Below are 24,140 nucleotides of genomic sequence, written 5' to 3'. Positions count from 1 at the left end.
CTCTCCTCGGCGTCCCGCGGTGTACTGGCAGGACCTGCGGTGATGTCAATTAATCAGCTGATGGTCACGCGACCGCTGACGTCAGTGGTCAGGTGATAGTCGCGTGACCATCAGCTGACTAAATTACGTCCCCGCAGGTCCTGCCAGTACACCGCGGGACGCCGAGGAGAGAGGACGCGGCCGGGAGGAGACCTGAGAGGTGAGTATATTGTTTTTTTTATTTTAACGTTTTAATTTTTTTTTTTTTTTTTTTTTTTTTTTTTTTACTATAGATGCTGCATTTAAAGCATCTAAGTTGGTCACACAATATATGCCGTTTGCATGGATTTATATTGTGTGACCAACTTGTCAAGCACTTTTCCAAGTGATGCTCAAAATCGCTTGGAAAAGTTCTTGAAAAAACACATGTTAAAAAACGCATGTAAATCTGCATGCGTTTTTTTCTGCCAGAGAGAGGCAAAAACGCTCTGCATCAAATCTGCTACGTGGGTACATAGCCTTACAGAGCCAAGCCTTAGTTGCCCTGGCTGTGTGTTTCAGGTCGTTGTCATGCTGGAAGACCCAACCACAACCCATCTTCAATGCTCTTACCGAGGGAAGGAGGTTGTTAGCCAAAATCTTGTGATACATGACCCAATCCATCCTCCCTTCAATATGGTGCAGTTGTCCTGTCTTCTTGGCAGAAAAGCACCCCCAAAGTATGAGGTTTCCCCCACCATGCTTCACGGCTGGGATGGTGTTCTTGGGGTTGTACTCATCCTTTTTCCTCCAAAGACGGCAAATGGAGTTGATACAAAAAAATTCTATTTTGGTCTCAACTGACCACAGGACTTTCTCCCATGCCTCCTCTGAATCATCCAGATGGTCATTGGTGAACTTCAAATGGGCCAGGACATGTGCTGGTGTGAGCAGGGGGACCTTACTGCCTTGAAGGATTTTAATCCATGACGGCGTAGTGTGTTACCAACGGTCATGTTTGAGACTGTGGTCCCAGCGCTCTTCAGGTCATTGACCAGATCCTCCCGTGTAGTTTTGGGCTGATTCCTGACCTTTCTCAGACTCCTCCTTGCCCCATGAGGCGAGATCTTGCATGGAGCCCCAGACTGAGGAAGATTGACAGTCATCTTGTGTTTCTTCCATTTTCTAATAATTGCGCCAACAGTTGTTGCCTTCTCACCAAGCTGCTTTCCTATTGTCCTGTAGCCCATCCCAGCCTTGTGTAGGACTACAATTTTGTCCCTGGTGTCCTTGGCTCTTTGGTCTTGGCCATGGTGGAGAGGTTGGAGTGTGATTGAGTGTGTGGACAAGTGTATTTTATGCAGGTAACGAGTTCAAAGAGGTGCAATTAATACAGGTAATGAGTGCAGAGTAAGAGGGCTTCTTAAGGAAAAAACTAACAGGTCTGTGAGAGCCAGAATTCTTGCTGGTTGGTAGGTGATCAAATACTTTTCATGCAATAAAATGCAATTTAATTATGAAAAAAATCATACAATGTGATTTTCTGTTTTTTTCTTTAGATTCTGTCTCTCACAGGTGAAGTGTACCTATGATAAAAATTACAGACCTCTCCATGCTTTGTAGGTGGGAAAACTTACACTGCATCAAATACTTATTGTCCCCAGTGTATATATAGGAAGGCTGTGTATGTGCAGCAGAGGTATGTGTATGGAGAAGGCTGGAGCCAGCAGAGAGAAGTGTGTACTGCCTGCACATACACAGCACCGCTCCATGCAGCGTGTACATGGTGTTTCTCTGCAGCACATACAGTAACAATGATATTGACCCCTCCATGTCTTTACAACTTCCCTGGAGGTGTAATCAGTAGGATTGGGTCTTTAATATTTTCTGTCTAGACCTCGGTGCATCATATAGTGAAGATGAGAGGCCGCCATGTTCCCACCTTTATTAGGACAGTCTGGCTGCCTCCTCGTCATCCATCCGGCCTTCCTCGGTAATGACCACCACATTATTAACTTTTTATATCAATTTAATGACAACATACACACATTTCATATCCAAAACCAGCGTCATATTACAACAGCTTTGTGAAGCACGCAGACACTCGAACACGATGCAACCACCCTGGAAGTAAAAGGATTTATAGGTAAATAAGTTTCCTGACACATACCGGCCCGACCGCTGCACCGACGGGAGGCGAATACTGGGGTCACCCATCACCGATGGTGCATCTATACTGCGTGGTAACATTGGCAGAGCCGGTCAGCAGCCCTCAATCAGTCACAGTTTATCCAGATATTGCTTCTAGTGGCCACTAAGCAGAAAAAGATCCGGGATCATTGTGGAAGGTTCATCTATTTCAAGGATTGTTACAACTCACATGTAGACCCCTTTTCTGACATTAATCTTACCAGTGAATGCCAGGCTGCCCGGAGCGGAGGAGGAATCCGCCACGACGGCAAGAGCGGAGGAGGAATCCGCCACGACGGCAAGAGCGGAGGAGGAATCCGCCACGACGGCAAGAGCAGAGGAGGAATCCGCCACGACGGCAAGAGCAGAGGAGGAATCCGCCACGACGGCAAGAGCGGAGGAGGAATCCGCCACGACGGCAAGAGCGGAGGAGGAATCCGCCACGACGGCAAGAGCGGAGGAGGAATCCGCCACGACGGCAAGAGCGGAGGAGGAATCCGCCACGACGGCAGGAACGGAGGAGGAATCCGCCACGACGCCAGGCTGCCCAATCTATAGAGGGTGGAGGAATATGCCCCAGCAGCATAGCTGCTATACGACCTGGGAACTATATTTTTCTCTATATAGCCATCAAAGTGTAATAAAGTCAGGTATATGACTGATGGCACCTACGTGGCATCCATGGAGAGATGCACACCTCTGACGGGGGAGGCCTCGTGCGCAGAGACAAACAGCAGCTGTAGAATTAAGGTTTTCATTCACTGACCACAAGCAGAGATGCCGGAAATAGTGCGGATTTGATATGATAAGTGTATTAGAAAGCTTCCTCCATTATCATTATACAGATTATTATCCCAAGACTTGGACGATCCTTCCAAGCTTCAGTGCCCACTACTACTCCCAATGTCCATAACCCATCCATAGAGCTTACTCCGGCCCCTCCATCACCACTCGCACATCCTCCTCCATCACAATTACTGCCCGTCTCCCAGCTTTAGTCCATGAAGCATACATATCATGTGCCACCCAAAATCACCATCTTTTCATACAACTCCTATCTCTCAGAGTACACTGGTTCTCCCTTTCGTCATGGATAGCTCTGGTAAATACAAGCACATTTGCAATTTACCACTTATTCAAATTTTCAGCCGTTCTAGAGATATTAACACTTTTCTTTTCAGGTCGTTGCCCAGGAGACCGACCACTGCTGCGCTGCTCTCCAGCTTGTAAGTACTAGGCTAAGGTTAGGAGGCGACAGCGAGCTCCAGCGATCCTGGCCAGCTTCAAAGAAGTGTGTACAAGCTCAATAGACAAGAACTTGTAAGCGCTGCACTTGTTCTGCTGTCTAGCAGCGGTGGTCGGTCTCCAAGCCAACGAGCTGTGAACAACAAGTGTTAATATCTCAAGAACGGCTGAGAATTTTAATAAGCAGTAAACTGCAAAATTGCTTGAATTTACAAAAGCTATCCAACAATAGCCATTTATAAAGAGTAATGGAAAAACACAAATTAGCTCTTTCCAGAAGGGAAAGAAAATGGACTAGTGCCATTATGGGAGGTAGCCCCCCCCTATAAGTCAATGGCCAACCCTTTCAACAAGACTAGGTACAGTCCAGTCCCCCCCAAGGGCATCTGAATCAGCCAGCTAGTGTCTGCTCTGCACAGATGAGGGGCAAGTACCCCGCAACAGCTGTCCACAGATGGGCCTCTGGCTTGGCCAATATTCCCAGTCATGTTACAAGGCTTGTTAAAGGGGTCAGACATAGACTTATACAGCAGCCACCTCTGTAGGCGACACTAGGTGATACAGCTCTGGAGGCGACACTAGCAGTAGTTTTCTTTCCCTCCTGGAGAGAGACAATTTGCATGACCAGCTCCTATAATATTTGTCACCCAGTGTTTTCTGGACATCTGAACGTATCATCTGCCTAAATACGCAGCTATACATCCTATTCCCCCTTTGTCTCTAAATCAATGAAGAATCAACACAAGGAGATGTGTTACAGATTATTCCCCCCCTCTAAAAACATCACCTATAAACACAAGCCATTCCCACCCATAACCAGTACCAAGAGCGTGACCCTCAATACCCAAACTTAGCAGTGTACCTCTTTCCCTTAGCTATGGAACTGCACAAAAATGACCACTAGAGGGAGCTAAATATCACATTATTACAGCTCCACTCAATTGTATACATGTATGCGGCTAGCTCCATCTAGTGGCAGCAGATTGGAAGAGCTGGTGGATTTTTAGATTTTAGGTGGGCAGGTTCTTTATAACGTACATGACAAACTGACGATCGCTGAGTGAAAAGCTTTGTAACCATCATCATATGCATCGCACAATATATTCATTAAAGCAAAGAATCTCCCGCATAAAATAGAACATCTACGGATCCTTCTGAACCAATACAGAATTGTCCTAATATCACAGCGGGGGGAGAAAGGATGGAAGACGTCTCTCCTGGAAAGTGACCCCAGTGCATGAACATAGGTGCACGATCCAAGGGCAAAATTGCTCCAATGGAGCCCTATAACTCAAAATATAAATTACATAGACGCACTCTCCAAACTGTGCTCAGCAAGCCCGGACAGCGTCATGATGGGAGTTGTAGTGCCTTACTGGAGAATGCATCTTTAGCGCTACACGAAAAAGTAATTTTTGTAATGGACAAATCAATATTAATGTGAATGGCAAATTACAGCACTCCTAGAGGCTGTTAGTGGTACTGCAAAGAAATGTAGACCTAAACTAAAGGGGTCATCTCGCAAACATTCATCACCGGGACCCTGACAATCACAAAAATAAAATGGCAGCGTGCATGTGTGACCTCCCCTCACTTCTATTAGTGCACACGTCTCACAGTGACTGTAGTGGGGGTCCCACATGCGCACTGGGGTCATGAGGCCCGCCTTCCTGTGATTGGTTTGGGTCGCAGTAGTCAGTTCCCTACTATTCACAATATATGTGTATATAGGCAATATGGTGGGAATATTCCTCCAGGACAATAATTAAGACACAATGATTCCAGCACTGAGTCGCTTACTTTGCTTGATGATTGACTCCTGCTACGTAGTCCTCCATAGTCATGAGATCATCTCCGCCCCCCAGTACAGAGTGTCAGCTTTCTGCCTATGCACAGTGTAGACAAAAAGCTGTCAATCAATAGCAGTGGTGGAGTCATACAAACGTCATCATTGAGAGGACTAGTAGAGATGCAGCTGATAAACTGCAATAAACCCATTAAGTGACCCAGCGCCAGAATTGGGATCTCTGTCCCTATTTTATACAGCACTCAGATTGGGGAGACTTGGTGACAGATTCGCTTTAATTGAGGATTCATTTATCCTTGGGCACTGAGAGGAAGATCCAGAGGGTCACGCTGCCCTGAAGATCCAGAGGGTCACGCTGCCCTGAAGATCCAGAGGGTCACGCTGCCATTTTCTCCTAGATGGGAGAGTAGTAAACAAGTATTAGGTTCTTTATGGTGTTTTTAGCATTTCAAGAGTTACTGTGTATATAAAAAAAAAAATAATAAAGTTAAATCTGGCCCTTCAGGTGGATTCAATTCAGTTTTTGATGCAAAATGCACCTAAAAGGTGTTGTCTCGTTATAAAATGTTCATTTACTCTGTAACATGAAGCAAAACTATGTAAGATGAAGCAAAATGTAACTTAAAAAAAAAAAAAAATGCTCCGGTGTCTCCATATTGCTTTACATACTTGTTACGGCGCCCCCTAGGCTGCCACTTCTCGTCTGGCCTGTACAATAACAGGAATAACTCCACCGCCCGCATCCAGGAGGATCCAGGCAGCAGGAAGGTGACCACCAGCGCTGGACACAGGAGGGGGAAATTGAAAGAGTAACTTTTTTTTTTTTTTATCCTTAACAAATTCCTGATATGTAAATGAAAGTTATTTTTGGGATGACCTCGTAAAGGTTCTGAAAAAACCGAAACGTAATAATATAGAAAGTCTGCAGCTACAAGAAGTGACTGGAGCTTTAAAGAGTTTGTCTCAACTTTTCTTTTTATTCTGAAGCATGCCACCGGCGCACGCTGTCGCCCCCAGCATAGAAGTGCGCCGCCGCCGCTACCCCCAGCCCAGGAGCACACCGCCGCCGCCGCCCCCAGCCCAAGAGCACACCGCCGCCCCCAGCCCAAGAGCGTGCCACTGGCCCCTGAGCTGTACGCTATAGAATTACAAATACCTCCGTTCTTCACAGCAGAGAGGATTTTTAGTTGCAAGGCTGTTGGCTTTTCTTACAAGTACTTTGCAATCTTAAACCACATGAAAACTTGAGACAAGCCCTTTAAGCTTTTCACAAGAGAGGGTCAAACTTTTGCATAAGAGTTTTACTTGCATCACTGGGATCTAATGATGTAATGGAGGCTCAAGGCACAAAGTGTCTTACTCCACAGCGGCGTCATGTGTAGACAATGGGCAATTTATCATACAGACCTCTACAAAATATCATCCAAAAAGTAAAGGAACCCTTCTAATATCAGGCATTTCTGGTCTCCAGGTGGCAAAATTTATGTGTCCAGGCTCGCACTGATGGACCGGTACCCACTAACCATTAGTCATATCACAATTTCATCTGTGGAATTGGGTCCTTTACATGACATGTGCCCAGTGGCCTCCGACAGCAGCGGCGGCAGCAGCAGCAGGGGTTATGAGTGAAGCCAGGCGTGCTGCAGGCACTGTGCGGCGGTGGCCCTCTTCTCTGGAATACACTCCAACATGGGAAGCAGAAAGTCTGAGAACTGAGTGGCTTCTTCTAATGACCACTCGTACTTCTCCACCAGGACCTCGAACAGGCCCCAGTGCTTCAGGTTCTGTATGTGCCGAAGATCTCCTGCCAAGATGGAAGGGAGAAGAGTTAAAGGGGTTTTCACACTAGTATGATCAGTCCCATGATCCGGAGTCCCCTATGTAAATAAAACAGTGGTCAGATATGTGCAGCCACACCCCATCAGACTAGACTTCGGGGTCGCCTTTTGTCCCATCAGACTAGACTTCAGGGTCGCCTTTTGTCCCATCAGACTAGACTTCAGGGTTCCCTTTTGTCCCATCAGACTAGACTTCAGGGTTCCCTTTTGTCCCATCAGACTAGACTTCAGGGTTCCCTTTTGTCCCATCAGACTAGACTTCAGGGTTCCCTTTTGTGAAGATCGATGCGAGTCTCAAATTCTGGAGCGGTGACGAGGATGCGTGACCATCACCTGTTCCATAAATATACGCAGTCAGACCCTCGTATACATCTCCACTTCATTTACTCTGGACACGAGTACTCCTGATCTCAAAAATAGCTGTGGCTCCTACAGTCGGACCCCCAGTGATTATTATATACTTCTCTATCCTGTGGATAGGAAGATTCTGCATACGTGCAAGGTTATGGCGCACGTCATGACTTTTGGTGGGTTTGGGTAGAACCCGCCGGGCCTCATCAGGCCGGGACCCAGTTTGCAAGGCCCAGGGTATTCATTGTGAGCGTCAGCAACCTGAATATGTGATGAGGAACGGACTAGTGACAGAAAGCAGCCAATCAGTGATGGGGGGCGGGGTTTAACTACACGGCGGCAAGTTTTCTAGTGATAATCTTCTGCTGATAAAACTCTTGATTCTATCAAAACTCCGGCATGCAGCCCAGTACGTGACACATCGCTGAAATCAGGGTCTCTGTCTCTACATCATGCTGCTCTCAGATGATCAAAATTTTGATATTTACCATTTTGTGCAATTATATTAGCTGGGGTCGTATCATTATGTAGGTTTATCGGCCATTTATGTACGGCGCATGTTGGCTGCATGGAGTAAGGATCGGAGAGCGCTGCCGGTAGTGTTAGGCCACTAACAGCAGCGACCAGAGCTGGCTCCAATCTCTGCTGCCACTAGCATTCATTGTTTTACATCTCTCGATCTGAATCGGGTGCATATTGGCCCCCCAGGACATGAAGAGCTATCCTGGAGGTAGGTCGCCAATAACATGCGCCCAAACAACCCATTTAAATTGCAGGTAATTGAGTATCAGTGGCTTACCTCTTCTTGTGAAGTACTCTCGGGAATAACGACCTGATAGTGCAATATGCGGGGGTATGTCTCCAAGAAGCTCAATGATATGTGCTATGTGATCTGGAACAGGACAAGCCGGTTGCAAAGAGAAAGAAAATAAAAAGAGAGAGATTGGATTTATTCCAGTGGCTTCTATACTCTGTAGTGTTGTAGACAGATTAGAATCACTTACGTCCTTCTTCAGGATTATAATCGGATTTTCCAATCTCAAACTCACTACTATGTTTATTATAATTAAGAAGTGAAAACTCTTTTTAAACAGGTTGGCCAAAGAAACCCTTCCGGCGCCGTTTCGGCACTGGATCTCCCGCGGATTGCTTGACATTATTATGTCACGCAATCCCTGCTGCCAATTAGAACTGGCTTCACTCTCCCCAACCTTTGGACAAAATCAAAGACATCTGGAGGAAGAGAGAGCTGCGGCTGCCCTCTCAATTCAACCGGATGTCAATTACGTCCGTAGGATGGGGAGAGTGGAGCCAGCAATGATTGGCCGCAGGGATTGCGTAACATAATAATGTCAAGTAATCCACGGGAGAGCCAGTGCTGATTGGCTGCAGGGATCGCATGACATAGAGTTAAAATACAGCTTATGGAGGCAAGTATTATTTTACAGGGAGCAAACATAGGGATTCAGAAGGGGTTGTCTTAGTAGTGGAAAACCCCTTTAAACTCCCTATACACAAGACTTCAAAGTTGTCCGAACTTGCCAATATCAGCAGGCTTGTGAAACAGTCTAATAAGTATGGGGGGCTCGTGACTCTCCCATGACAGATGACGTCGGGGAAGATAACTATACAGTGTTGGACTGCTGATCTTTTTGTTTTTGGTGAGATAAGCCACCGCCAGAGGAATCGGACAACACCTCTCTCAGAGACGAGAGGTAAGGCGAGCGCTCCTGTGTATGGGGGAAGATGGCTGATGGAAGTACAAAGATTGCACCAATCGCACGGCCGGCAGCTACCTGGTGTGTATGGGGCCCCTTAGTATATAAATGCATTGTGGAAGCCCATGAACACACAATGAAACCATGCAAACTACAGACAGATGTTCATATCATTTGCCGATTTACTTGGCACGGCAAGATAACCTACAGCATTATCTTCACTCCGATACAAGCGAATGATCGTACTACAGTCCTGAGGAGCAAAACTGCGCAGTCACCCTCAGTATCACTACTGATCCTTTCCTAAATGTGACAATCAGACTCCTTTATTGATATAAGGGGTTCATGTGTTCCCTTACTGGGGCGAGTGCACATTATAGCCCGATGTCCTTTGCAGATGCACCAGGACTAAAACTTTTCATGCTGGTCCCAGACCTCCGCACGAGAAGTCTCTCACAGATCCTACTGGCGGAGACATATTTTGGGTAGTCGCCTACCTTCATCACGTGTGTAATCTTCCCCTGAATGAGGCTCGAAGAGGTAATCTCCGGTCGCCAGCTCAAAGGCCTAGAAGTGGAAGCAAATAATTTAATAAAAAAAAATATATATATTATTTCGATCATTCACAGGACATCTCAACTTTCCACTGGGCGAGTCAAACCTAGTGTAAATCCATAGGCAGGACCCGGCCCATCGGTCAGGTCTGTAACCTGGATCGCCTAAATACCGCCACTTACTTGACGGCACCTGCGGCTCTTCTTGATTAGCCGGCCCGGTGCATCGTCATCCTTGCAAGCCAGAAAATCAAAAGAGAGACCTGGGGGCAGTTTTAGGGGCTGCGTACTGACATGGCCGATGGACCGGGTTTATGAAAACTGATTTGCGCCAACTCTATTTAGGATCTACCCTGCGTTCCAGCCTGAATTACAGATCAGAGCGGCATTTCCAGCCTGAATCACAGATCAGAGCGGCATTTCCAGCCTGAATTACAGATCAGAGCGGCATTTCCAGCCTGAATTACAGATCAGAGCGGCATTTCCAGCCTGTATTACAGATCAGAGCGGCATTCACAGTTTTGTTAGTTGATATTGGAAACAGTCAGCAAGTCAGACACACACTTCATGTCTCATAGAAATGCTTTTATTTCCTATATCAGATATAACGACCGACCTTTAGGCTTTGTGAAGACACTGAACAAGCAGGGAACGCTTGTAAATTTCACTAATGAAGTCACAAAAAGTACTGAAGTTCCCTGACCGTCTGGTGTACTGTACTTTAGGTACCACCCATTGAAAAGGGTCCTAACCCACCATACAAGCAGTGCTCCAAATATCAGCAGGCGTCCCATATCCGGCACCTATTAAAACCTCCAAGGCACGATACTGCCGCGTCTGAATGTCGTCAGTGAAGTGTTTGTGCTGCAAAAAAAAGAAAGAGAACCAGCGCCGTCATAGTCATCTATACCTGTATACTACGACCGGGTCACCCCCGTAACCAGTGTACTCACCACCCAGCACGCATTGCCCAGATCTGCAAGCTTCACTGAGATTTTATCTGCGTTTTGTGGGTCCAGGGGGTTAGTCAGGAAATCTGCAGCTTTGAGGGACACTGTAAATATAGGAAGGGAAATGTTCTTCTAGGGTTTCTCACTTTCCGGAAGGTGAATGTGAGGTTGTGTCAGCGCTGGACTTACAGGTCGGGGACAGGAGGCCGCCTCGTTCCCGTCCTCCAGAGAGTCCGGATATAGCAGAGCCGGAGGTGGCGGAGAAGGCAGAGCTGGAGAACCCGGACGTGTGTGTATCCGGACTGATGCCGCGGGGGCCGTTGCTGTACCCGTTGCAGTTCCCGTACGCGCTGGAGGACTGAGGACTCTGAGCTAGATACGTGGTTCCTCCACTTCCCAAGGACGAGTCTGCACCTTCATTGTCCCCGGGGACTGGATCTGACATGGAGTGGAAGGGGAAAATCGTATCTGGGTTTGATAGTATCATTATATTTATACATGAAAAAATCCTGATGTAATAGGGGATGAATTATCAGATATTCTGTATTCTGCGACTGAAAAATATATAAATCAGTGCTGTCCAGATTATCAGATGTTCTGGATTATCAGATGCAGGACAAAAGGAATTTCGCTATCTTTTTTTTTTTTTTAACCCCTTGCACCCAAATCAAGCAAGTGTGCATCATAGAACGCCATGCATGACCATGATGGAAAAAGCCACCAAAGAGGTGATTGGCAGTGTCTGATCCTGAGCGTTTTACCCCTTTGATGCTGCGATCAATAGCAACATTGGCACAGAAGCAGTTAGGCGATTGGCAGCCTCTGATCCCGGGTGTTTTACCCCTTAGATGTTGCGATCAATAGCAACATTGGCACAGAAGCAGTTAGGTGATTGGCAGCCTCTGATCCCGGGCGATTTACCCCTTTGATGCTGCGGTCAATAGCAACAGCGGCACAGAAGCAGTTAGGTAGGGGTTTGGGGATGTTCACCTGTGCCAAGTGAGGGTCAATATGTGTGTTGCTCATACTGCCCCGCAGCATATACTCACTCTCCCCGTTGCCAGAAGCTTCATGGCTTATTTGGGAGCCCCATGACTGCTCGTCGAGTCCCTGCTGATATGGCTCTATGATGGGGGTCCCTAGACGGCCATTGCCAGACCCCAGCTCTTCCATGTTGTGGATGTCCCGCAGTCTTTCTTCCAGAAGTTTCTGTTGCCGCTTTTGTTGTCTTTTTAACTTCTTCTTCTTGTTTTTAGAGACTTTCTCATTCTGCGAACAAGACAACCGAGTCATACAGAGAAAACGTCTGACATCGCTCCCAAACATTTTAAAGGCGCTGTCGCGACCAAGAAAAAAAAATTACAAAGCAGTTCAGAATGGGTTAAAATACTCACAGAATTCATAGTCCTGTTACCTGCTCCCGTACCTATACTTCCTGCTGCAGAAATGAGATATGTGACCGCTGCGGTCAATCAATGGCTGTAGTGATTGGCAGCAGCCATTAGATGCTCGTGCTAAGGCGCCATCACTGCAGTAAGAAAGTACAAATGCAGAGAGCGGTGGGAGAAAAGAAAGCAACGGAACGAGAGTGGTGGTGTTGGGGGATCGGTGTTAACCCATTATGAGCTTTTTTCTTTTAAATTGTTCTTGGCTGGACAGCCCCTTTAAGAAAACTTTGTCAGCACACTTTAGATAGCAGTCCATTCAATGAACTGCTCTCTGCCGACCCCTTCATACGCATGCACGCCGAGCTCAGTATGTGGCAAGACACCTCTGGCAGCAGCTTATCTTCCTTCAGAGCAAACAGATCGGACATGCTGAAATTCAACTTGTCCGACCCTTCTTTCACCTGACATCTGCCATCAGGTGGGAGAGTTCGGACACCCCCCATACACATCACCTGTCGATTCCACCGACGTCCAGCTTATGCGTATAGCAACGTTTAAAGGGAGATGTCATCAGGACGACAGCAGAGGAATATAATGGAAGCCTGGGTGGTTAAATCCCTGGACAAACCATCAAGAAAAGATGGCGGACCCCAGGTAAAGAGCAGTATTACATGGGGCTCGCCTCGTCATCTGCTGCCGGCAGCGGGTCTCCGAGAGTGGACGCCCCCCAGAGGACATCAATATGCCTTAATTTGTCATCTGAGTAGGGGCTGCCAAAGCGGCACAACCCCTTTAATATCAGCCATTTTCAGGCATGGCACCACTAATATGCCAAGATATTAAAGTTTTAATAAAGATTGGTCGTTTCTTTTTTTTCCGTCCGATAGTCTAGAATATTTTGCAATACCAGATTAAGACAATACAACAAAGACACGCAGCAACCGATCACTCACAGACCGAAGAGCCACAAAGACACGCAGCAACCGATCACAGACCGAAGAGCCACAAAGACACGCAGCAACCGATCACAGACCGAAGAACCACAAAGACACGCAGCAACCGATCACAGACCGAAGAGCCACAAAGACACGCAGCAACCGATCACAGACCGAAGAGCTACAAAGACACGCAGCAACCGATCACAGACCGAAGAGCCACAAAGACACGCAGCAACCGATCACAGACCGAAGAGCTACAAAGACACGCAGCAACCGATCACAGACCGAAGAGCTACAAAGACACGCAGCAACCGATCACAGACCGAAGAGCTACAAAGACACGCAGCAACCGATCACAGACCGAAGAGCTACAAAGACACTCAGCAACCGATCACAGACCGAAGAGCCACAAAGACACGCAGCAACCGATCACAGACCGAAGAGCTACAAAGACACGCAGCAACCGATCACAGACCGAAGAGCTACAAAGACACGCAGCAACCGATCACAGACCGAAGAGCTACAAAGACACGCAGCAACCGATCACTCACAGACCGAAGAGCAACAAAGACACGCAGCAACCGATCACTCACAGACCGAAGAGCAACAAAGACACGCACAGCAACCGATCATTCACACACCGAAGAGCAACAAAGACACGCAGCAACCGATCACTCACAGACCGAAGAGCAACAAAGACACGCACAGCAACCGATCATTCACACACCGAAGAGCAACAAAGACACGCAGCAACCGATCACAGACCGAAGAGCCACAAAGACACGCTGCAACCGATCACTCACAGACCGAAAAGCAACAAAGACACGCACAGCAACCGATCACAGACCGAAGAGCAACAAAGACACGCAGCAACCGATCACTCACAGACCGAAGAGCCACAAAGACACGCAGCAACCCATAACTCAGAACGAAGAGCCACAAGGACACACACAGCAACCGATCATTCACAGACCGAAGAGCAATAAAGACACGCACAGCAACCGATCACTCACAGACCGAAGAGCAACAAAGACACGCAGCAACCAATCATTCACAGACCGAAGAGCAATAAAGACACGCACAGCAACCGATCACTCACAGACCGAAGAGCAACAAAGACAAGCACAGCAACCGATCACTCACAGACCGAAGAGCAACAAAGACAAGCACAGCAACCGATCACTCACAGACCGAAGAGCAACAAAGACACGCACAGCAACCGATCACTCACACACCGAAGAGCAACAAAGACACGCACAGCAACCGATCACTCACAGACCGAAGAGCAACAAAGACACGCACAGCAACCGATCACTCACAGACCGAAGAGCAACAAAGACACGCACAGCAACCGATCACTCACACACCGAAAAGCAACAAAGACAAGCACAGCAACCGATCACTCACAGACCGAAGAGCAACAAAGACACGCTGCAACCGATCACTCACAGACCGAAGAGCAACAAAGACACGCACAGCAACCGATCACTCACAGACCGAAAAGCAACAAAGACAAGCACAGCAACCGATCACTCACAGACCGAAGAGCCTTTTTATGGAGCCGTCACATTCTTACTTCATAGTCCGGCAATTGCATAAATAGCAATTACATAACGTACTGTCATAATTAAAAATAGTCCCTGCGCTACACAGGAAAAAAGTGCAGGGGGGGGGGTAAGTAAGAGTATGAGCTCACTAATAAGCTTATGTCCTCACGGCCTACCACCAGGGGGAGCTTAAGAGGCAGGTTTCTTTTTATATTTTTGAATTTTTTATATTTTTACACTTTTTATTGTATTAGTTCTCAGACAGAAAACGTGATGGAAACTGTGGTTCTGACTGTCATTAGCACATGTCAGGACGTAATTATTATAAGTGTCCATGAACACGCCACAATGTTCCTATGATAACACTGAGCTGCCGGACAGGCAGTGTTGTCATGTGGACGCTGACTACAGCTATTTCTCCATAAAAAGGTGATCATCACGTCTGCGGAGGTTCACCCTTGGCACTTACCAGGTTGTGATGTGTAGGAGGCGCAGCGCTGACTGATTGTACCCAGACAGAAGAGCAGAAAGGAGCAGGAAACAAGAAAGAAAGAAAAAGAAAGGACACCCTTAGCAGAGTTTAGGAGAATAATAATATGTGGTTACCCGTGAAAACGAGTCAGAGCCGTACAGACCAGACGCACGGTGTGGACCTGTGCAGTTAGTAATAGGGTGTAATATAAGGTGACGCTTTGTCTTTGGAGTCACTGTAGAAAAAAAATAGTAAGAAATTCCTTATTGAGCCTGTCAGTAAAAAATGACTGTTCAAACCAAGCACAGGCGCTCGGTGTACCCTTGGCATCACCAAGCATTACGTGTGCCTTTAGTCTACTTATTTTCCATCCATCTTGGCAATTCTCTGCCTCCGGTAAAGCCAGAGCTGTCAATCAAGGAAAAGGTGGCGGAGATGGATTGAAAACTAGTAGGTGGGAAGATTGCGCTTTGTCTGAACAGTCAATTTCTGCTGACAGACTCGCTTTAAAGGGGTATTCAACCGTTAAAAAAACAAAACTCATTATCCTATGAATAGGTTCATTTTTTTGGAATGTTTTCATAGCTGAAGAGAGAATTTTCTAGAATACCACAATTTAAGGAATTGACAAGAGATGAGCAGATCGATTTGTGGGACTGCGGCCCAGCGTCCAAGGTCAGTTATATCTGGTGACTAGACGGGAGGCAGTGAATCTCTTACCTCCGGCGTCCCCTTCTGATTAGCCTGGCAAATCAACATGGGGATGCCAGAAGGTAAAAGATTCATGGGTCTCCCACCTAGCCACCAGGTATCATTGACCTGGACGCTGGGCCGCAGTCCCTCACATCGATCCACTCATCTCTAGAAATGACTATTCAAGCAGATTTCTTCTAAAGTGTCTCCAAAGTCTTTGCTGCCATGGAAGGACCATGAGGGTCAAGACTAAATACTTACCGGCAGATCCAGAGGGTGGAGGCTCTCCAGACTGCTGCCATAAGGTGGCCTCGGCAGCGAGGCGTCGGATGTACCCCTCCTCTACGCACATCAGGATGTTTTCCGGCTTAATATCGGTATGGATGATTTTGCATTTGGTGTGGAGATAATCCAAACCTTGTAACACCTGAGCGACCAAAACATGAGCTAAAAATCACAGCCGCTAATGATGAGGTTGGGGCCACACCTTGGCCACGACACAGGTAGAGCAGCCACATATCGCGGTATGTCCCTGGCAAGTGAACGGGGTTACATTGCCACCCGTAGGGTACCACAACATCAACAAGCAAGTCGCACCCAAATTGGATCAGTCATGATACCCTAAGCGTCATAAGGAAACCCCATTCACTTGTACGGTGCTGCAACGTGGCGGACAAAGGTACCTGTATTGCGACCACAATTTCCCAAAATGCAGCTTCCACAACTCAATGTTGGAGCTTGGCAATTATCGTAGGGAAGAACCTACCTGATGTATGATGCTCTTCACACAGGGTAAGGGGAGTCCTTCATAGTTAGATTTGATGATCCACTTCAGTAACTGGTGTCCGAGCACCTCCAGCACCATGCAGACATCTGAGATGGTTAAGGCAATACCCTACTGAGGGCTTTACCAATCCCCTTCCCCACCCCCATGCAGCTACAGTAAAGGATACGTACACCGTTCACACCGGATATCTTGAAGTCATCAATAAGCTGCACGATCATCTCTCGCTTGGGGTCGCTCGGGTCACTGTCTCTAACCTGAGAAGGCAGCGGAGAAGGTGGCACGGTGACTTACTGCCGGGAGGTGAGAGCGCCCCAGAGCAGGGCACGTCAGGTCAGCAGCGTATCAGTGACCGATGGCACTACACTTACACATTTCAGCAGTTTGATCTCATCGATGGCCGTCTCCGTGTAATGCACGGCGCTCTTCACCACTTTAAGAGCTCCGAAACGTTTCCGCCTGCAATCAGAAATACACAGAGATCAATAGAGAACAGGGGAAGGCGAGAAGAAAGGCAAACCGGTCACTGTAAAGTAGAAAGAAATGGAGCTCAGCCATGTCCCTCTCCTCCGGGTCACTGTCCTGTGTCTGGCTGTAGGACAACTGGCTGCAGCACGAGCCTCCTCTGCAGTAAGGCAAATGTATTGTTAAAGGGGTTGTCCAATACTTTTATACTGATAACCTATCTTTTTAATAGGTCAGAAATATTAGATGGGTGGGGGTGCGACACTCAGCACACCCGCCGATTGGCTCTTCCAAGCTGAATGTCAACAGCTGCGTAGAGGAACAGCACAACTAGTGGCCACAGTAGGGTATTGCAGATGTGCAGTACCTGTCCACTATAAAGTTGACCGTGCAGGTCCAAAACTGATCACATTCGGCCAGCACTAACACCAGCTGATCAGTGGGGGTGACAGGGGACCGCACCCCCACTGATCTTGTCCTAGGAACAGGTCATCAATATAAACGTGCTGGACAACCCCTTTAACAATATGTTGGCCTTACTGCAGGAGAGGTTTGTGCTGCAGCCAGTTGTCCTACATCCAGACACACAACAGTGACAGGGAGGAGAGGGGCATGGCCGAGCTCCTAAACATTACTTATATTATTAGGTCATCATAATAAAAAGTACAGGAGAACCCCTTTAAGTCGCACCACTTGGATTTCTATCAGAAACTTACTGAAGGTCCCAGCACAGCCATACGGTGGAGAAGTGGCCCCATCCAAGCTTTCGAACCACATGGTACCGGCCATTAAAAAGGTCCCCAACTTTAACTGGGTAGTAGCCCCCTAAAAGACAGAAATAAACATCTAAAAAAAAAAAACCAAAACACAACTTCTTCTACTTTTCAAATAAAGAATCCTCCATATCCGCTCTATCCTGTATACTGATATATCCACTTTACAAAGGCTTGCCTCAGGACGCCCTGTTGCCTTTTTTTTTTTAGCTTGGCGAAAAAATAATAGCTGTGTTTTAAGAAGACGTCTGGCGCCTTAGAAATTTGAGGCGACAACGGATCCGAATGGCAACCGCTGGACCCACTGGACTAATGAGGTCTACTGGGTTTCTCTGAGATTTCTGTGGTTTGGTAGCTTGCCATCGAAAGTAACTGAACCCTTAACTGACGCTCCTAACTCCAGTGTGACACCGAGAGCACAGATCTTATAGAGATTATTCCTCCCCATGTATTTATTTGTCCATGGAAACCATGAAAAAAATCTGACATGTTTCTTTGCTTGTGAGCCGGCAACAGAGCGCACTGTCAGCACGCATTGTAAGACGTATACTTGCAAAAACACCTGCAAGTAACGTCACGCGCAAGTCGGGTATTCGTCTTACAACGCGCACTGACAGTGCGCACTGTTGCCGGCTCGTTACTGCTGATCTGAACCGGTGAGAGAGCGCACTGTCACTGCGCACATCGCACAGTGACAGAGCCGGGACTAGTCCAGCCCCTGAAACGAAGGGCACTGATGGCTTTTCGCTACAGGGAGAGGGCACGGGCTCCGGCAGTGATCGTAACCTCTGTCCCCTGATGACGCTTCATTTCAGTATCCCAGCTTTAACTGGGATTTTCAAACAAAGCGTCATCAAAAAGCAAGTGGGAAAAAAAAGAAAAGAAAAGCATTTAATGTAGTGCGGGAATTTTTAATTAAAGTATATTAGAAAATAGATTAGATTATGGTATTAAATAGGAATTTAGGATGAAAATTAATTTTTATTTCGGACTACCCCTTTAAGGTCTCTTCTCACCTCTACAATAGTCTTCAGGATCTTCCTGTTCCTCATTGTCAGAGCCCAGTGGCCCAGGAGTGGGCAGCACTGGTGTCGGTGGGGTAGGAGGGGGTCCTGGGGACATGGGCACATCTTGTAGGCTGGGGTCAATGAAGCTGCAAGAAAACAGAAGAAATATTGATAATCTTTACCAGAAGACCACCTACTTAATAGGTCTGCTACATATGGGCATGATTAGTGCAGGTGAGCAATGGGCACCCAGGATGCGGGGCACAGAAGTGAAGACCAAGGAGGACCGGACTGGATGACGGACAAGGTTGGCGAAAATTGAATTGCTCATATCTAATGATTAGCATTCAGGTGCCCAAAATACAAAACCCGTATTGTAGAGACTCGAAACCATAGAAGCAAGTCAATAATTAACGTTGCAAAAGGCTTCACAATTCAGCATCTTTCAACTGCGGTGACCTCCTCTTAAAAGGAATCCGTCATCAGGTTTTAACTATGTAATCTGAGAGCAGTATGATGTACGGGCTGAGACCTTGATTCCAGTGAGCTGTCACTTACTAGGCTGTGTGTTGCGATTTCAATACAAATCAGTGCTTTATCAGCAGGAGATTATCACTACAGGACTAGATCTCTTGTTCTCCTGGTCCAGCCCCGCCCCCCCACCACTGACAGATAGCTGCCAATCAGGGTTGTGGGTGGGGTTATACAGGGCTCAGCATTCAGAGCTCTGCAGCAGATAGAACAGTGATTGTACCAACATGAAAGCAAGCAGCCCAACAAGTGACACATTGCTGGAATCAGGGTCTCTGTCCCTACATCATGCTGCTCTCAGATTACATGGGATCCTTAAAGGGAATCTGTTACCTATATAAATTACTGTAAAGTCGGCAGAGTGCGCCCCCAATTCCAAATTTTCAGCAATACTAGAATATAGCAAGTGTTTAACAATTGTAATATCTACATTACACCAGCCGGCTCATTTACCAACAACTGCAAGAATTCATTGGTCGATGGGCCCAACCTGGAGCCGGCCTCAATAGAGGATGGAAAATACATCTTTTGGTAATGAACGGTAGATTGGGAGTTTTGTACAAAAAGATCAAGGATTACCGGTCAGTACCGGACCCCAAAAACACCAATGTACCCATCGCTCAGTGAATTCTCCGACCTGATCTTGAATCTACTAATAGGATCAGTCTATGGATTGATAAATGTGGCAGAATATTTTTGGATGTCCAAATCCATTTTTTTGTGTAACACAGACCCTAAATCAACAACTTTTGCCCAGTTATCTACAAAGCCTCCCTTCTATTACACCTGAATGGCTGCCACAGGTCGGCCACAGCGTCCCCCTTGCAAAACCAGGTGTTTGTAAGTATGTGCGACCAGCTGGACTCCTCAGACACATTCCTACTAGACGTGTCCGGCCTTGTATAATTCATCTGTATGGATGGTGGCCCCACACGTCTAGTGGGCATGTGACAGGTCACACCGTCCTCTCCCGGCACCGGAGAATCCTGATAGCGAGCACAGGCCCAGGGAGCGGGCCAGCTTCTGAGTAGTGATTACAAGCTCTATAGCAAAGAGTTAGCTCCCAACTAAGCCTTTGCCTAGGGAACCGGCCACCTCTGTGGCTTTGTTATACTTTTTCTGTAACCTCCATTCATATTATGGGAGTTGTTAATCAAAAAAAAAAAAAGTGTAGAGCAGTTTTCTCCGGGGGTCCAGCTTCTAGAAGTAACTATTCCTGTCTTGGCCATAGAAGGAAGAGATTGGTATAACCCTTAAAAGAGGTATTCCCATCTCCACGATCCTATCCCAATATGTAGTAGGTGTAATAATAATAATAATAATATTAGCAAATATCTCCAATTAGAAATGTAGTATAGTTCTTCTGATAAGGTGCTTACCCCATGTGCAGGGCATTGCAGCAGCTTAGCTGTCCATGGTTACCACCACTCATACAGTGACATTAGTTGTTAGTGGTAACTAAGCTACTGCAATGCCCTGCACATGGGGTAAGCAACATAGTGAATCAGAAGAACTATACTACATTTCTTATTGGAGGTATTTGCTAATAATAATAATAATAATAATAATAATATTATTATTATTATACCTACTACGTATTAGGACAGGGTCTTGGAGGTGAGAAGACCCCTTAAAGTCTGTTCTATTTCTGCAGTATGAAGGGTTATCTAGTTGCCAGTTATTTTTTTTATGTATTTTTACATTAAAGAAATTTATAAAGTGAGGCAGAAACCTGTTAGCCCCCATTATTATCCCTATTCTGGACGCTAGCGGAGAGTCTTGGTTTGCAGCCACTTTGGCAGCAGTTAGTGAAGAAGATGGAAAGTGTCCAGATTTATAAGAACCAGACGGCTGAATAGCGGGGCGGTCAGACGTCAGCGAGCGACCTGCGGGTGTTGGCTGATTGCATTTATCAGCCATGCCCATCAGACTAACTGGTAATTTTACTTCAACCAATGCAAATCCGCAGCGATGGTCTATAAACGGTCGTATCACTGAAATAACTCTGTACGTGTTCACTTTACATTGTAAGGAGATTAGTATAGTGCCGACATATTGTGTGGCGTTATACAAAGCATAATTCGCTTATAAACAGGCCCCATCATAATTTATTCTTCATATGCACAAGATCTCTATGGACAGTGTCATAAAAAGCCAGCTCTATCGTAGGATGGGGAAAAACTCCCACCTATGCCGATCGATACAGGTGCCAGTGGTCAGACCCTCTCCGATCAGTGATTTATCACCTACCTTGTGATAGATGATGTCCAGAGAAATCAAGTTAATTCCTTTAATGTAATTAGCACCAAAGGTTAATCCCTGTCCCTTAAGCCCCCCTGAACACATTAGGGAGCTGTTGGCCAAAACAGTGACTGACAGCCCTCTCTCCCAACTCCACCATATACAGGAGCGCTCGGTTCAGAGAGCCGCTGCTGGACATCTCTCCAGGGAGAACAAAAGGATCAGCAGTTGGAATCAAAGACCGAACCCTTCTCTCTTTTGACATCATGATGAATCACCAAGGGCGGATCCTTCTCTCCTTTGACATCATCATCATTGTAAACCGAGATGGCCGGATCATGCTCTTCTTTGACATCATCAACTTCGTAAATCGCAAAGGCCGGACCCTTCTCCCTTTTGACATGGTCATCGTAAATCGCGAAGGCTGGATCATTCTCTCCTTTGACATATCATTGTAAACCGAGATGGCCGGACCCTTCTCCTCCTTGACATCATCGTCTTCATAAATAGTGAAGACCGAATCCTTTTCCCCTTTAACATCATCATCATCATCTTCGTAAATCGGAAGGCCAGATCCTTCTCTGCTTTGACAAGATCATCGTAAATCGCGAAGTCTGGATCATTCTCTCCTTTGACATCATCATCATTGTAAACCGAGATGGCCGGACCCTTCTCCCCTTTGACATTATCATCTTCATAAATCGTGAAGACCGAATCCTTCTCCCCTTTGACATTATCATCTTTGTAAATCGGAAGGCCAGGTCCTTCTCTCCTTTGACATCATCATCATCTTCGTAAATCGCAAAGGCCGGATCCTTCTCCCCTTTGACATGACCATGGTAAATCGCGAAGGCTGGATCATTCTCTCCTTTGACATCATCATCATTGTAAACCAAGATGGCCAGACCCTTCTCCCCTTTGACATTATCATTTTCATAAACCGTGAAGGCCTGATCCTTCTCTCCTTTGACATCATCGTCAATCGTGAAGGCTGGATCCTTCTCTCTTTCGACATCAGTCGGTGGAGAGTTTTACCAACTTTAATCCCCATGTAGCTGCCTCTCCCACCAACCATTACTATAACGTCATCGATTTTATATTTTTCCAATTTTGTGTAGAGGGTTGGCACTCCCCAATACCAGTCACTTTCCTAGATCCCATCACTAATTTCTGCGCTGGTTCTGCCCAGAAATCACGTAAGTAGCCAAAATTCAGATTCACCCCATGCACCCAACAGAGTTCGAATTGCAAACACAAGTCTAACTTTTCAATCAGACAAAAGAAAAAAATAAGATCTTTGGCTGCATTGACCAACTCCGCTGTGGCTACCATCGAAGCCATGACAATGCGCCGGGTCTGTGGTACAAAGGATCCAAAAACCAAAAATGCTGCATTATTCTTCAAAAATGACAGATGCCAAGCACAAATGTGGAGACTTATACGTGCCTCCGAACCCAGAGAAATTAGGATGGCATGGTTTGTGAGGGGATGTACAAATAGCTGCACCCTTCAGGACAAACCTATTTCGGACGGTCAACATATGGATTAGCGATGGTCCACCGCAGCGAGATCCCATATGATAAAGGCTCACGTGGAAGCCCACTAGTTCTTTAATTTGCACTTGCTTGGGAGCAATAACACATTTCTATTTTTAAGGTAATAAAGGGGCGAGAAGGACGGATCTCGCAGGCTTTCCTCACTTTGCTGATGGTGCGATGCCCATTTGCATTTGGCAGGATCATTCTTGTGCGTGTTTAGACCAAAATAAAAAAATATATATATCTAAAAATGCAAAAACATCACACCATGATCCTCATTCTCCATAGCCTGGATGATACTCTGTCTCTCCACTTGGAAACCCCTCTTTTTACTATGGCAGACCCCCCGTGTCATGAAGCCACACTGCCCAAGATAAATGTCCAGATGGCGTGGCCACATTTGCTTGTGTGTAAGCCGCAGGAAAGTTGTGGGTCCACCATTTCCATTAGGGTTATTATTTCAGCCCCCAAGACCAATTCTTGCTGTGTGCCTCTAGTCTATGACTGTCATCAGGTGAAACGCCATATATAATGTCAGAAACCGACCAGCTAACTTTCTCCTGATGGAACAGGAATGCTGGATTTCGACATGCCCAATCCTTTACTCTCATGTTTGATAAGCCGCTGAAAATGTAAAGCGGCAGATGATAGAAGTCAGCCTCGTTACTAGCAGGATCATTCTGCTATAAGGAAGGTAGATTTCAGGCTATTTTATGAGAACCTGTGGGCAGAATACAGGCTGTAAAATTCCACAGTGAGGGATCAGCAGGGAACCGGAAATCATCTATCCACAGGAGACTTAATTGGTCGGAGTCTGATTGCCGAAACCCCCACTAAATGCCTATCTTCGAATGAATAGAGCAGAGGTTGAAGACCCCCAATCAAGGTGTACTGTTGGGGACTCGGCAGTCAGACCCCTATCAATGGAGTAGTCATCACCGGTCGGGTGGATTGTTCTTCCTGGAATATCCCTTTATATCTGATGGACCATCCGGTAGGATGTCGGATCTCCAGGATCCCCACGATCGATGGAGGGGCTGTGGCGCTCGGATGAATGGGGTATGGAGGCGCCACTGTCTCCACGACAGGAGTAACGGAGACGCTATTACACCGCTGATCCTACAAAACCAAACATTGAGGACTTGTCCAAAC

At 46.6% G+C, this 24,140-nt stretch overlaps 1 protein-coding gene across 2 annotated transcripts in view; it reads right to left on the bottom strand.

Annotated features, from left to right (window-relative positions):
• Positions 1-1,966: 1,966 nt before the first annotated feature.
• The window catches only part of SRPK3 (SRSF protein kinase 3), a 24,650-nt gene continuing 2,476 nt past the window's right edge, over positions 1,967-24,140 (bottom strand). Inside the window, exons 3-16 of one of the 2 annotated variants that reach the window (XM_073639816.1) lie at positions 18,688-18,824; positions 17,615-17,723; positions 16,805-16,892; positions 16,603-16,690; positions 16,416-16,522; positions 15,911-16,076; positions 14,954-14,985; positions 11,661-11,880; positions 10,801-11,049; positions 10,615-10,715; positions 10,418-10,525; positions 9,605-9,674; positions 8,189-8,281; positions 1,967-7,004 (exon numbers count right to left, since the gene is read on the bottom strand). In XM_073639816.1, the coding sequence (XP_073495917.1) occupies positions 6,820-7,004; positions 8,189-8,281; positions 9,605-9,674; positions 10,418-10,525; positions 10,615-10,715; positions 10,801-11,049; positions 11,661-11,880; positions 14,954-14,985; positions 15,911-16,076; positions 16,416-16,522; positions 16,603-16,690; positions 16,805-16,892; positions 17,615-17,723; positions 18,688-18,824 (1,753 nt within the window). In that variant the 3' untranslated portion in view covers positions 1,967-6,819. The remainder of the gene's footprint in view (positions 7,005-8,188; positions 8,282-9,604; positions 9,675-10,417; positions 10,526-10,614; positions 10,716-10,800; positions 11,050-11,660; positions 11,881-14,953; positions 14,986-15,910; positions 16,077-16,415; positions 16,523-16,602; positions 16,691-16,804; positions 16,893-17,614; positions 17,724-18,687; positions 18,825-24,140) is intronic. The other variant, XM_073639817.1, reaches the window with a different exon arrangement.

This window comes from Phyllobates terribilis, unplaced genomic scaffold (assembly GCF_046119375.1).
Source record: "Phyllobates terribilis strain yellow unplaced genomic scaffold, ASM4611937v1 Scaffold_7__3_contigs__length_470593459, whole genome shotgun sequence".
Taxonomy (NCBI): Eukaryota; Metazoa; Chordata; class Amphibia; order Anura; family Dendrobatidae; genus Phyllobates; species Phyllobates terribilis.
This window is presented reverse-complemented; position numbering and strand designations above follow the sequence as displayed.